The sequence below is a fragment of the Cucurbita maxima genome, unplaced genomic scaffold (genome assembly GCF_002738345.1).
Source record: "Cucurbita maxima cultivar Rimu unplaced genomic scaffold, Cmax_1.0 Cma_Scf00029, whole genome shotgun sequence".
NCBI classification, from domain to species: domain Eukaryota; kingdom Viridiplantae; phylum Streptophyta; class Magnoliopsida; order Cucurbitales; family Cucurbitaceae; genus Cucurbita; species Cucurbita maxima.
The window spans coordinates 1,068,574-1,080,042 of NW_019272045.1; the positions used below are offsets into that span (position 1 = coordinate 1,068,574).

At 41.7% G+C, this 11,469-nt stretch overlaps 1 protein-coding gene and 1 pseudogene across 4 annotated transcripts; one reads left to right on the forward strand and one right to left on the reverse strand.

The window, feature by feature from the left end:
* Window positions 1-620: 620 nt before the first annotated feature.
* On the reverse strand, window positions 621-2,356 carry LOC111465741 (annotated as a pseudogene).
* A 1,132-nt stretch (window positions 2,357-3,488) lies between these two features.
* On the forward strand, window positions 3,489-10,034 carry LOC111465598 (UBX domain-containing protein 1-like). 4 transcript variants are annotated; one of them, XM_023110065.1, is made up of 10 exons: window positions 3,489-3,640; window positions 5,738-5,833; window positions 5,972-6,048; window positions 6,602-6,681; window positions 6,830-6,890; window positions 7,048-7,115; window positions 7,216-7,297; window positions 8,513-8,668; window positions 8,828-8,947; window positions 9,685-10,034. In XM_023110065.1, the coding sequence occupies exons 2-10, from the start codon at window positions 5,740-5,742 to the stop codon at window positions 9,853-9,855; spliced, it is 909 nt and encodes a 302-aa protein (XP_022965833.1). In that variant the 5' UTR covers window positions 3,489-3,640; window positions 5,738-5,739; the 3' UTR covers window positions 9,856-10,034. The 4 variants fall into 4 exon arrangements, with proteins under 4 accessions (XP_022965833.1, XP_022965830.1, XP_022965831.1 ...); XM_023110062.1 differs by lacking the exon at window positions 3,489-3,640 and adding an exon at window positions 3,647-3,743; XM_023110063.1 differs by lacking the exon at window positions 3,489-3,640 and adding an exon at window positions 3,648-3,761.
* Window positions 10,035-11,469: the final 1,435 nt, after the last annotated feature.

Consider the following 11,469-nt stretch of genomic DNA (forward strand, 5'->3'; position numbering starts at 1 on the left):
TCAGTTGGGGGGATGGGCGAGGCGAGATGGTCAACAATAATGAGCTTGTGATTCTCAATTTGGATAACTACTCAGGCTCGGGGTTTCAATCGAAGAACGAGTACTTATATGCTAAGCTAGGAATGGAAATGAAGCTTGTTGCTGGGAACTCTGTCGGGACCGTGACTACATTGTTTGTAAGTTTGAAACCAAACCCTATACATATTCACGTACAAAAGGTGCGAACACATATAGGGTCACTCCCTATACATGCAAAATCTACTAGGTTGTGCCCTAACAATATGTAACACATGCGAGGACACTCCTTACATATTTGTGATATGACTTTGTTAGAGTCGTGTCCTAACGATATGAATTTGCATGCGAGGTCATTTTTTGAATGTATGTGATATAAGATTCTACTAGGGTTATGCTCAACGATGGGAACCCACATGTGAGATCATTCCTTGCATATATATGATACGATATGTTATAGTCATGTTTTATACGATATGAGCTCACAAGATCATGAGGTCACTCCTCGCATATATATAATTTATAAAAGATTGAGGCTCTAAGAAAATCAAAAGACAATATTCATATAATTGTGGAGGTCCTTTGTAACAACCCATAAAATAATGTCAAACATTACACTTGGGAGGGAGGCCATGAGGGAACCTTTTGGAATCAGCACAGTAATCATAAACCATGTAGTTTCTCCGCACCCACTTGAGCTTCCGGTGGCCAGCCGAGTCTAACCATTGGGACAACCAAGAATGATCTTTTGAGGAGCCACAAGAGGAGGAGGGCCAAATGCAGGTCCGGTCGGCGTTCATTTTTCGGTAGGCGGCGGTGAAAGGAACATTAGACCAATCGGTCTTGACTCGACCTCCTCTCGTGGCCCAATCGTGGGCGTTCCAAAGGCTTGATTGTATTCTCATTGGCTGCCTTTTGGGGAATGGTATGCCTAGGGATTCCATGTTCTTGAACTCTATTATGGGAGTCCCATCCACGTAGAATCTAGCCCAAAAGGAACAATGAAGAAATCGTTACGTTTTAAATCCATCTGTTTCTACTAAAAGTTCGATATAAATTTATAAACAATTATGATATAAATTAAATATGAAAAAGAAAGGGGTGTCGTTTTTTACATGATAGTTTGGGGATTCCATAGAAAGGAATAAGTGTGAAAATTAGTGGTTGGATCAAACCAAAGATAAAGTTGTTGTTCTCTGTCATCTTTGCCTTGAGTGTATATTGTATGAACAATGTATGGCTCACCGCTAAGGTTCCCGAGGAACTCAAAATCTATATCATCCCCCTTTGACTTTTCTGAACGTCAATACAAATAAAAACGTTATGCAAACGAAATCTGCGACATTCACACAAATATAGCCCTTTATTTTAATAGAATCAATCTACGACATTTACACAAATATAACTCTTTACTAATGGAACGTAAACAAAAAGCACACGGTTGGGGATGTAATTGAAATCTTATATTGGCTAAAAAAAAAAAGGCATTTAGGGTGATTCCAAAAACAGCATGACGATGACTTATGTTCTAAGCGGACAATATCCTACTCTTGTAATATTAAAGTCATGATTTTAACTAAGCTATATGTATTATGGATACCGTCCCACATCGATTGTACAGGGGAACAAACATTCATTAGTTTTAAAAACCTTGAGGTGAAACCTGAAAGGAAAGTCCAAAAAGGACAATATCTGACAGCGGTGGGCTTGAGCTGTTACAAATAGTATCAAAGTCAAACATCAGATAGTGTGTCAGTGAGGATCTGGCCCCTAAGGAGTGGATTGTGAGATCCCACGTCGGTTGGAGAGGGAAAAGAAAGATTCCTTATAAATGTGAAACCTCTCCCAGGTCCCCCAGGGGTGGATTGTGAGATCCCACTTCGGTTGGAGAGAGAAAAGAAAGATTCTTTATAAATGTGAAACCTCTCACAAGTTCAAAATTCTTGAGAGGAAGCCCGAAAGGGAAAGCCTAAATAAGACAATATGTACTAGTGGTAGGTTTGGACTGTTACACAATCCTTCGACATTGAATGTTCGAGGGAGACATTGTCTCATTTAATAACTTTTGCAACGATACGTAATATGTCGTGGCGGTGCCGGCGACCAGCATAATCTGCATGTCAATTTTCCCAAACAAATACTGATTCCTCGACCGGAAGCCGGAGCCGGAGCCTTTATCAAGCGACAGCATCAGCATCCTCACGCCATTCACAATCTTTCCCCGGCCACCAACCCACGTGATCTCCACCTCCTTGTTTAAATTACCAGCTCCGGCAAAGCCCAACAAACAAACTACCAAAACCACACAACACAACGGCGGAGCTCCGGCCATCGGCGGCGGCTGCTTAATTTTGGCTAATACCCTTTTTTTTTATTTTAAAAGAAATGGATAGGGAACAAAATATGTATTTTAAAACTCTCCACGAGACAACCATCTGTCACAAGACGTGTTGATTCGAGTACTGTATGTATGGGTTGGGGATAGAGAAAGATTAAAAAAAACGAAGATTTCACATAATACTTTGTGTGCTTTTGAAAATGGAGTATTAGGAGGAGTGGGGATCGTGGAAACTTTTGTAACTAGGGATTTAAGGGTTAGGGTGAGGGGAAATATGGAAGCGAAATTGTGTGACAGATTGCGTGTTGGAACTTTTGTAACTAGGGATTTATATGTCGGGCTTCTCTGTTCTTTGAGCTATGCTCACTCGTTGTGTAAGATTGACCTGGAGATAAAATGGGCACGACTCCCTCTCTCCTCGTTCAAGTCATTTCTCGTCTCAACCCCCTCGAAGAGGGCAAGAAAAGGTCGCCAATAGTACGTGCTACTCCTACTTTCTCTTGACTAGAAACGAAAAACGTAAAGAGATTTAGTAGATGACCCAAGACCTGAGGGAAAATGAAACTGATAAAGTCACTCTCTTCTCGGGATATCATCCAAAGATGAGAGTTGTTGAACGACTCTCTGTAAAAAATAAAAAAATCCCTCCTCCAATCGTGCTTGTTTTTTCATTACCCACTACTTGTAAGGTGAAGGCGAATTTCAGGCTCGTGAGCACTCACTGCCCAAGAAGAAGTAGAAAGCCGATTTTCACTCATGCCCTAAGAAGCAGGTCACATTCCGTCAAAGCTTCAACTAGCTCTTTTAAATTGTTGTTTCTAATCCTAAACCGGCAACAACAAGACCACTTGTCCCGAAAGAACAATGTTCCACTAAGTCAACTTTGATCCGATATTATAACGAGTTTCTATTTTAATAATAGTTTTGAGATGTTTATAAATTATCCGATGCAATACTAAATGAATAATATGATTCTATATTTTAAAATCGTAAAAAAAAAATCAAATTTGATGAAATAATATTCGTTACTTTAGAATGAAAACGAGCATGGTTAAATAGTAATTAACATATATTCTTTTTTTATGAGTCGAAAGATAAAATCTTTACACAAATTACAAATATTATTCTTTTCTTGGGGGAATAATATCATATCATAGAAAGGGTGGGATTCAACGCTTTTGTACCATATAGTAAGCATTGGGTAGGAGCGAGCAAGGGATCTTCAATGGCTTCTCGTAGTGAAAAACCCTTAATTTCTCGTTGGCTTCTTAGGAACTTCTTACAAAGGTAAACTGTATGTTAGCTTTATTTATCAGTCTTCTTCCATTCTCAATTTACAAATCCTCGTGCATCGTTCTTCAGCAAAAAGAAGCTACACTGTTCGAATCAAGTCGTGCTTCAATTTCTTGTACTGCTATCTACAGAGTTTGATTTTGATAGGATATTTTGTATTGTGTTCATATCAGCTGTTTGTTCTTATGTTTCTCTGATTGCTGCTGGAATTTAGGAAGTTTAGGTGGAAAATCTATTGGGTTTCTTTGAATGCCACAAACCCTTTTGGATTTTGAAGTTATATTGTGAATTTTTCTTTGAAACTTGGAAGATATTGGGTAGAACTGAAATTTTTCATTGAGATATTGGTTCTTTAAGTTGTGAGATCCTACATCCACGTCGGTTGGAGAGAAGAACGAAACACTCTTTATAAGGGTGTGGGAACCTCTCCCTAGCAGACGCGTTTTTAAAACCTTGAGGGGAAGCCCGAAAGGGAAAGCCCAAAGAGGACATATCTGCTAGCGGTGGACTTCGGCCGTTACAAATGGTATCAGGGCTAGACATTGGGCGATGTGCTAGCGAACAGGCTAGGCCCCAAGGGAGGTGGACATGAGGCGATGTGCCAGCAAGGACACTGAGCCCTGAAGGGGGTGGATTTGGTGGGGTCCCACATTGATTGGAGAAAGGGACGAGTGCCAGGGAGGATGCTGGGCCTCGAAGGGGGTGGATTGTGAGATTTCACATCGGTTGGAGAGGAGAACGAAACACCCTTTATAAGGGTGTGGAAACCTCTCCAGCCCCAAAGGGGGGTGGATTGTGAGATTCCACATCGGTTGGAGAGGAGAATGAAACACCCTTTATAAGGGTGTGGAAACCTCTCCAACCCCAAAGGGGGTGGATTGTGAGATCCTACATCGGTTGGGGAAGAGAATGAAACACTCTTTATAAGGGTGTGGAAACCTCTCTAGCCCCGAAGGGGGGTGGATTGTGAGATACCACATCGGTTGGGAAGAGAACGAAACACTCTTTATAAAGGTGTGGAAACCTCTCTAGCCCTGAAGAGAGGTGGATTGTGAGAACGAAACACTCTTTATAAGGGTGTGGAAACCTCTCTAGCCCCGAAGAGAGGTGGATTGTGAGAACGAAACACTCTTTATAAGGGTGTGGAAACCTCTCTAGCCCCGAAGAGAGGTGGATTGTGAGAACGAAACACTCTTTATAAGGGTGTGGAAACCTCTCTAGCCCCGAAGAGAGGTGGATTGTGAGAACGAAACACTCTTTATAAGGGTGTGGAAACCTCTCTAGCCCCGAAGAGAGGTGGATTGTGAGAACGAAACACTCTTTATAAGGGTGTGGAAACCTCTCTAGCCCCGAAGAGAGGTGGATTGTGAGAACGAAACACTCTTTATAAGGGTGTGGAAACCTCTCTAGCCCCGAAGAGAGGTGGATTGTGAGAACGAAACACTCTTTATAAGGGTGTGGAAACCTCTCTAGCCCCGAAGAGAGGTGGATTGTGAGAACGAAACACTCTTTATAAGGGTGTGGAAACCTCTCTAGCCCCGAAGAGAGGTGGATTGTGAGAACGAAACACTCTTTATAAGGGTGTGGAAACCTCTCTAGCCCCGAAGAGAGGTGGATTGTGAGAACGAAACACTCTTTATAAGGGTGTGGAAACCTCTCTAGCCCCGAAGAGAGGTGGATTGTGAGAACGAAACACTCTTTATAAGGGTGTGGAAACCTCTCTAGCCCCGAAGGGGGGTGGATTGTGAGATCCCACATCGGTTGGGGAAGAGAACGAAACACTCTTTATAAAGGTGTGGAAACCTCTCTAGCCCCGAAGAGAGGTGGATTGTGAGATCCCACATCGGTTGGGGAGGAGAACGAAACATCCTTTATAAGGGTGTCGAAACCTCTCCCTAGCAGACATGTTACAAAGACCTTAAGGGGAAGCCTAAAAGGGAAACTCCAAAGAAGACTCAATATCTGCTATTAGTGTGTTTGGACCGTTACCGTTAGGATTTCTGGATGTATTGTTAATAACTAATGTTTTCTCTTAGGAGCATATATGATTTGGTAAATATGTTGTTCATTGAAATTTGATCTCTCTCGTAGGAATGGCTTTTCTGGAGGTAAAACAGAAACTCTTACGCAAGGTCGAATCTTTAGGATTCTCGAGGGCCCAAGCAGCCCGAGCACTACATGTTACTGGTGAGAATGACTGATGACATTAGTAGCTCGAATATAACAATCATATGCAATGATTTGTTATTTGACAAAATATTTGAGTTATATATTATTACACTTCATGTCACAAGTTCTCAGATAAGTACTTTCTTTTTTCTTCAGGAAATGCCAGCTTTGAAGATGCAATCGATTGGATCGTTCATCACGAGAACGATCCGGATATTGATCAAGTGCCCCTAGTATAATTCTCGATTCATATAGACTTCTTCAGTTAGTTTTTAAGATAAATTGTAATTTAGATTACCTTATTAATCAAATATCTCAAGCCAAGAACACTGGTTTGAGGTTCGAATCACTCCACAAGCAAGATTGATCATGTCAAGTTTGAATGATTCTACTTAGAATTGCAAAGAAACTTAGCCATTGGCTAAAGGAAAGCACAAAGGCTCCTTTTACTACATTTTCCAAGTCTCTCTTTACAAAGATAACATACATGACTTTATAGAGCTTCAAAATGAAAACCCTTAACCATCCTGAAACATTCCAAGAGTTGTAACCTTTGTACTTTTTAACCATAATTAGCCTTTGTGTAGATTAAGTCTTAAAATACATTAAAGAAACACCATAACTCTAAATTATCATCCATAATAAATTTGTAACCATCTAAGAATAAATGAAACCCCACTTGAAGTATCTTGAAGCATTTGTTGCATAAATGGAGTTTGATTCTTCTTAAGGCGACGTTAATATTGCATAACTGAGATGTCTTAGTTCATATCAAATGTTATGTAGGTAGCAATAGAGATCGATATCGAATCTCCCGAACCATTTCATATCACAGAGGAAATGAAAAAGAAAGCTAATGAATTAAGGTATGATGCTAGAATTTGTTCATTGTGAACTGCCATCCTTTACTTCATCCTTGAGCCATCTTAAACTTAGAACTGTTTAATCTTCAGTTCCATCATATTAAATTCTTTGATAGTTCACTTAAATTCTTATGGTTTTTTCTATGTTTAGGGATCAAATACTGAAAGAAAAGGAAAAGGAGGAAAAAGAGTTAGAAAAACAAAGGGAAAAGGTATCACATTCGTTCCGGGAACGAACGAATTCTATCTTGATTTAGAATTTGATCAGCCCTCCAGTCTCCAAGCATGAGAATATGTTTTGATTTTGATGCTATTTGCAAGCTTCATTGAAAATCAACTTCCATGATTTAGTGCTTTCGATTTCTGTAGGATCGAAATCGTTCGGGGAAAGAACTGCAAGAAGCGAAACGAATGGCAGAAGGAACTGAATGGAAACGGTGTGTTTTCTTGTTCAATCTTGTTTCTGACATCCTTCTCTGACACATAAAATGTTGGAACTTTCTGTTTGGAGTGTAAGCTTTGTTCTTATTTGCTCAGCTATAAAGATTCTAGACAAGCTGAGATAAAGGAGGAGAAAAAAGCAAAAGAAAAGGTTTTACAAACACTAGAACAGAATAAGGTTTGCTTTCTCCTCCATGTTTTTTTGTCTGGAAATTCTGTTCTTCAGCTGCTGCTCTTTACTGGTTGTTGTTCTTGTTCCTGTAATATAAGTGTCCTACTGCCACATCGGTTGGAGAGGAGAATGAAACATTCTTTAGAACGGTGTGGAAACCTCTTTCTAGCAGTCACATTTTAAAAACCTTGAGGGGAAGTCCAAAAGAGAAGCCTTAAGAGGACAATATCTGCTGGCAGTGGGCTTGGACCGTTATAAATGGTATCAAAACCAGACCCCAGACGATGTGCTAGCGAAGAGGCTGAACCCCGAAGGGGGGTGGATTGGGAAGTTCACAACGATTTGAGAAGTGAACGAGTGCTAGCGAGAACGCTAGGCCTTAAAGGGGTGTGGATTGTGAGATCCCACATCGATTGGGGAGGAGAACGAAACATTCTTTATAAAAGTGTGGAAACCTCTTGCTAGTAGACACATTTTAAAAACCTTGAGGGGAAGCCCGAAAGGTTCTAAAGAGGACAATATCTCCTAGTGGTGGGCTTAGGCCGTTACAAATGGTATCAGAGCCAGACACTAGGCGATGTGTCAACGAAGAGGCTAAGTCTCGAAGGGGGGTGGATTGGGAGGTTCACATCGATTTGAGAAGTGAATGAGTGCCAGTGAGGATGCTAGGCCTCGAAGAGGGGTGGATTGTGAGATCTCACATCGGCTGGAGAGAAGAACGAAACTTTTTTATAAGGGTGTGGAAACCTCTCCCTAACATACATGTTTTAACAACCTTGAGGGGAAGCCCGAAAGGGAGGAAAGCCCAAAGAGGACAATATCTGCTAGCGGTAGGCTTGGGCTGTTACAAATTGTATCAAAGCCAGACACCAGGCGATGTGCCAGCGAGGAGGCTGAACCCTGAAGGGGGGTGGACACGAGGCGGTGTGTCAGCAAGGACGCTGGACCCGAAGGGAGTAGATTGTGAGATCCCACATCGGTTGGGGAGGAGAACGAAACACCCTTTATAAGGGTGTGGAAACCTCTCCCTACCAAATGCGTTTTAAAAACCTTGAGGGGAACCTCGAAAGGGAAAGCTCAAAGAGGACAATATCTGCTAGTAGTGGGCTTGGGCTGTTACTCTTTTCCATTGTCGACTCGTATACATGAAATTGATTTCTATCTATGTTTTTCCGTTGTCGACTCATATACGCTATAAAAATGTTATGCACGTCTGTACAGATAGAAAGAAAAAGGGATCTTGGAATGCCCTCTGAAGTAACTAGAAGCATTGCTGCTAAAGCCATCACAATTGGAGCACAGGAAAAGTATGAACATAAATCACAAAATTCAGGCTCTATGAGAGAATGTTTAAGGTCTCTTAGGCATAATCAAAAGGTAATGATATCTGTGGAAAACGCTCGGGTCATTTACGTAGCATTCTTATGGAGCTTTACCTCTCATGATTCGAGCACAATGTCATGATTTCGGTCTCGTCTCACCATAAAATCCTTTGTCGTTTTTGTTACTCCTAATTCTTCTATTTGTGGATTCTAGGATGATCCTGAAAAAGTGAGAAATGCCTTCCAAACTCTCTTCACTTATGTTAGAAATGTAGCAAGAAATCCTGATGAGGAAAGGATTCGGAAGATTCCGCTCGGTAATCCTTTGTTCCAGGTAAGTTTTTTAATCCAATATGTTGATTATGATACGAACGTCATAGATATAACGGCGAGTAAATTTCTACGAAAATGTACATATTATTCACGAATGAGGCCCAAAGTTTCTTGTAGTACTTGGTTTCACAATCGCACTCTTGCAATAGTAAAATAGGATTGTGCGGCACTTGTTCTAACCAAGCGAACAAGTCAGCCGTGAGAAATTCGGACATCGCGGACAACGTCAGTGTATGTTTAAGCCTCAAGTCAAGTTGCGAGAAAATGTTTAGAAAACGTGAGCAAGGAAATACATTTGAAAACGATTGAAGAATTGAAGAAAACAACGTTATATGACTATAAGCAAATAAAGAAATACCACGGGTTAAATAGCATATAACTCAGGGTAGGAAGAAATGACAACTAGTCATATCCCCCTTTAGTACATTTTAGGGCATTTTAGCTCTGGTGCGTGTAGACATGGTTTTGGTGAACGGTCATACACCCCCGTCTTGACCCATGAAATGGTAAAGACCTATGTAGGATGAAAGCATGTAAAAAGGGGTTTGGAACGAGCATGCAACCAGGACAACACGTCCTGGTCAAACAAGGCCGGGACATCCATCATGTGGCCATAGGCAACATGCCTTATTGCAAATTAAGCTTTATGAAGATTTAAGCATGAGATCCAACTAAATGTTCATATTTCAACATCTTCATGTTCTTCATTCATCTCTCATTCCTTTTGCACTTCAACAGGAAAGAGTTGGGAGTTTGAAAGAAGGGACCGAGTTTCTCGAGCTTTGTGGCTTTCAGAGAGACGGAGACTTTCTCTACCTTCCTCGTGACAAGGTCGACCGGGACGTTTTAGTCACAGCTGGAATGTTATTGGAATCTGCAATGACAAATCCCTTTTTTGGTATTCTATGATCAACTTTGGTTTATTGAATTTGTCCAGAACCAAAAAGAGAAGGCACAAAGCCTTCTTGCTTTGGGATTTGGACTTGTACTTAAGAACTCTGTGCTTTATAGAATTACTTTCTCAAATGATTGTATGGTATCAGTGGTGATATGAATGCATAAAATGAAACCTTTTGGCTGAATCTTTCTGCTATGCTTATGAGAGTTCCTTGAAGCCTCTCTTTCCTGAGTTAATTATGTCCAAAAATTTTATGTTCTCTGTTAGTTTTGAGTCTTTAGCTAGCGCCACGTTATCCTTCAGCTGGTCGTCTGGTCCGGAGGTGGCTAACGTGGTTGTTTATCATAGGAAATGCTAAGCCATTCCCCAAGAGACTTCTCCCCTTCCCTCTGCTCCAACCCCTATGGCTTCTGAGCTCTGTCCTCCCTTCCATGGTGGCTCCAACCGACTATAACAGCCCAAGTCCAATTCCACTGCTAGCAGATATAGTTCTTTCTGGGTTTTCTCTTTTGGGCTTCCCTTTAAGGTTTTTAAAACGTGTTTGATAGGAGAGGTTTCCATACCCTTATATAGAATGTTTCGTTCTCCTCTCCAACCAATGTGGGATCTCACAATCCACCTTTTTTTTTAGACCAGCATCTTCGGTAGCACTCATTCCCTTCTCCAATCGATGTGGGACCCCCCAATCCACCCCCTTTGAGGCCCACGTCCCTGCTGGCACACCACCTTGTGTCTACCTCCTTCAGGGTTTAGCCTCCTCGTTGGCACATCGCCCAATGTCTGGCTCTAGTAATATTTGTAACAGTTCAAGTTCATTGCTAGCAAATATTGTCCTCTCTAGGCTTTCCCTTAGGGTTTTTAAAAACGCATTTGCTAGGGAGGGGTTTCCACACTCTTATAAAGAATGTTTCGTTTTCCCCTCCAACTGATGTGGGATCTCACAATTCACACTCCTTCAGGGCCCAGCATTCTCGGTGACACTTGTTCCCTTCTCCAATCGATGTGGGACCTCTCAATCTACCCCTTCGGGGTTCTGCATCCTTGCTGGCACACCGCCTTATGTCTACCCCTTTTCGGGGTTCAGCCTCCTCGCTGACACATCATCTGGCTCCGGTACCATTTGTACAACCCAACCCCATCGTTAGCAAATATTGTCCGCTTTGGGTTTTCAATTTTGGGCTTCCCCTCTAGGTTTTTAAAATGTCTGTACTAGAGAGGTTTCCACACCCTTATAAAATATTGTCCGCTTTGGGTTTTCAATTTTGGGCTTCCCCTCTAGGTTTTTAAAATGTCTGTACTAGAGAGAGGTTTCCACACCCTTGCTGGCACACCGCCTTATGTCTACCCCTTTTCGGGGTTCAGCCTCCTCGCTGACACATCATCTGGCTCCGGTACCATTTGTACAACCCAACCCCATCGTTAGCAAATATTGTCCGCTTTGGGTTTTCAATTTTGGGCTTCCCCTCTAGGTTTTTAAAATGTCTGTACTAGAGAGAGGTTTCCACACCCTTGCTGGCACACCGCCTTATGTCTACCCCTTTTCGGGGTTCAGCCTCCTCGCTGACACATCATCTGGCTCCGGTACCATTTGTACAACCCAACCCCATCGTTAGCAAATATTGTCC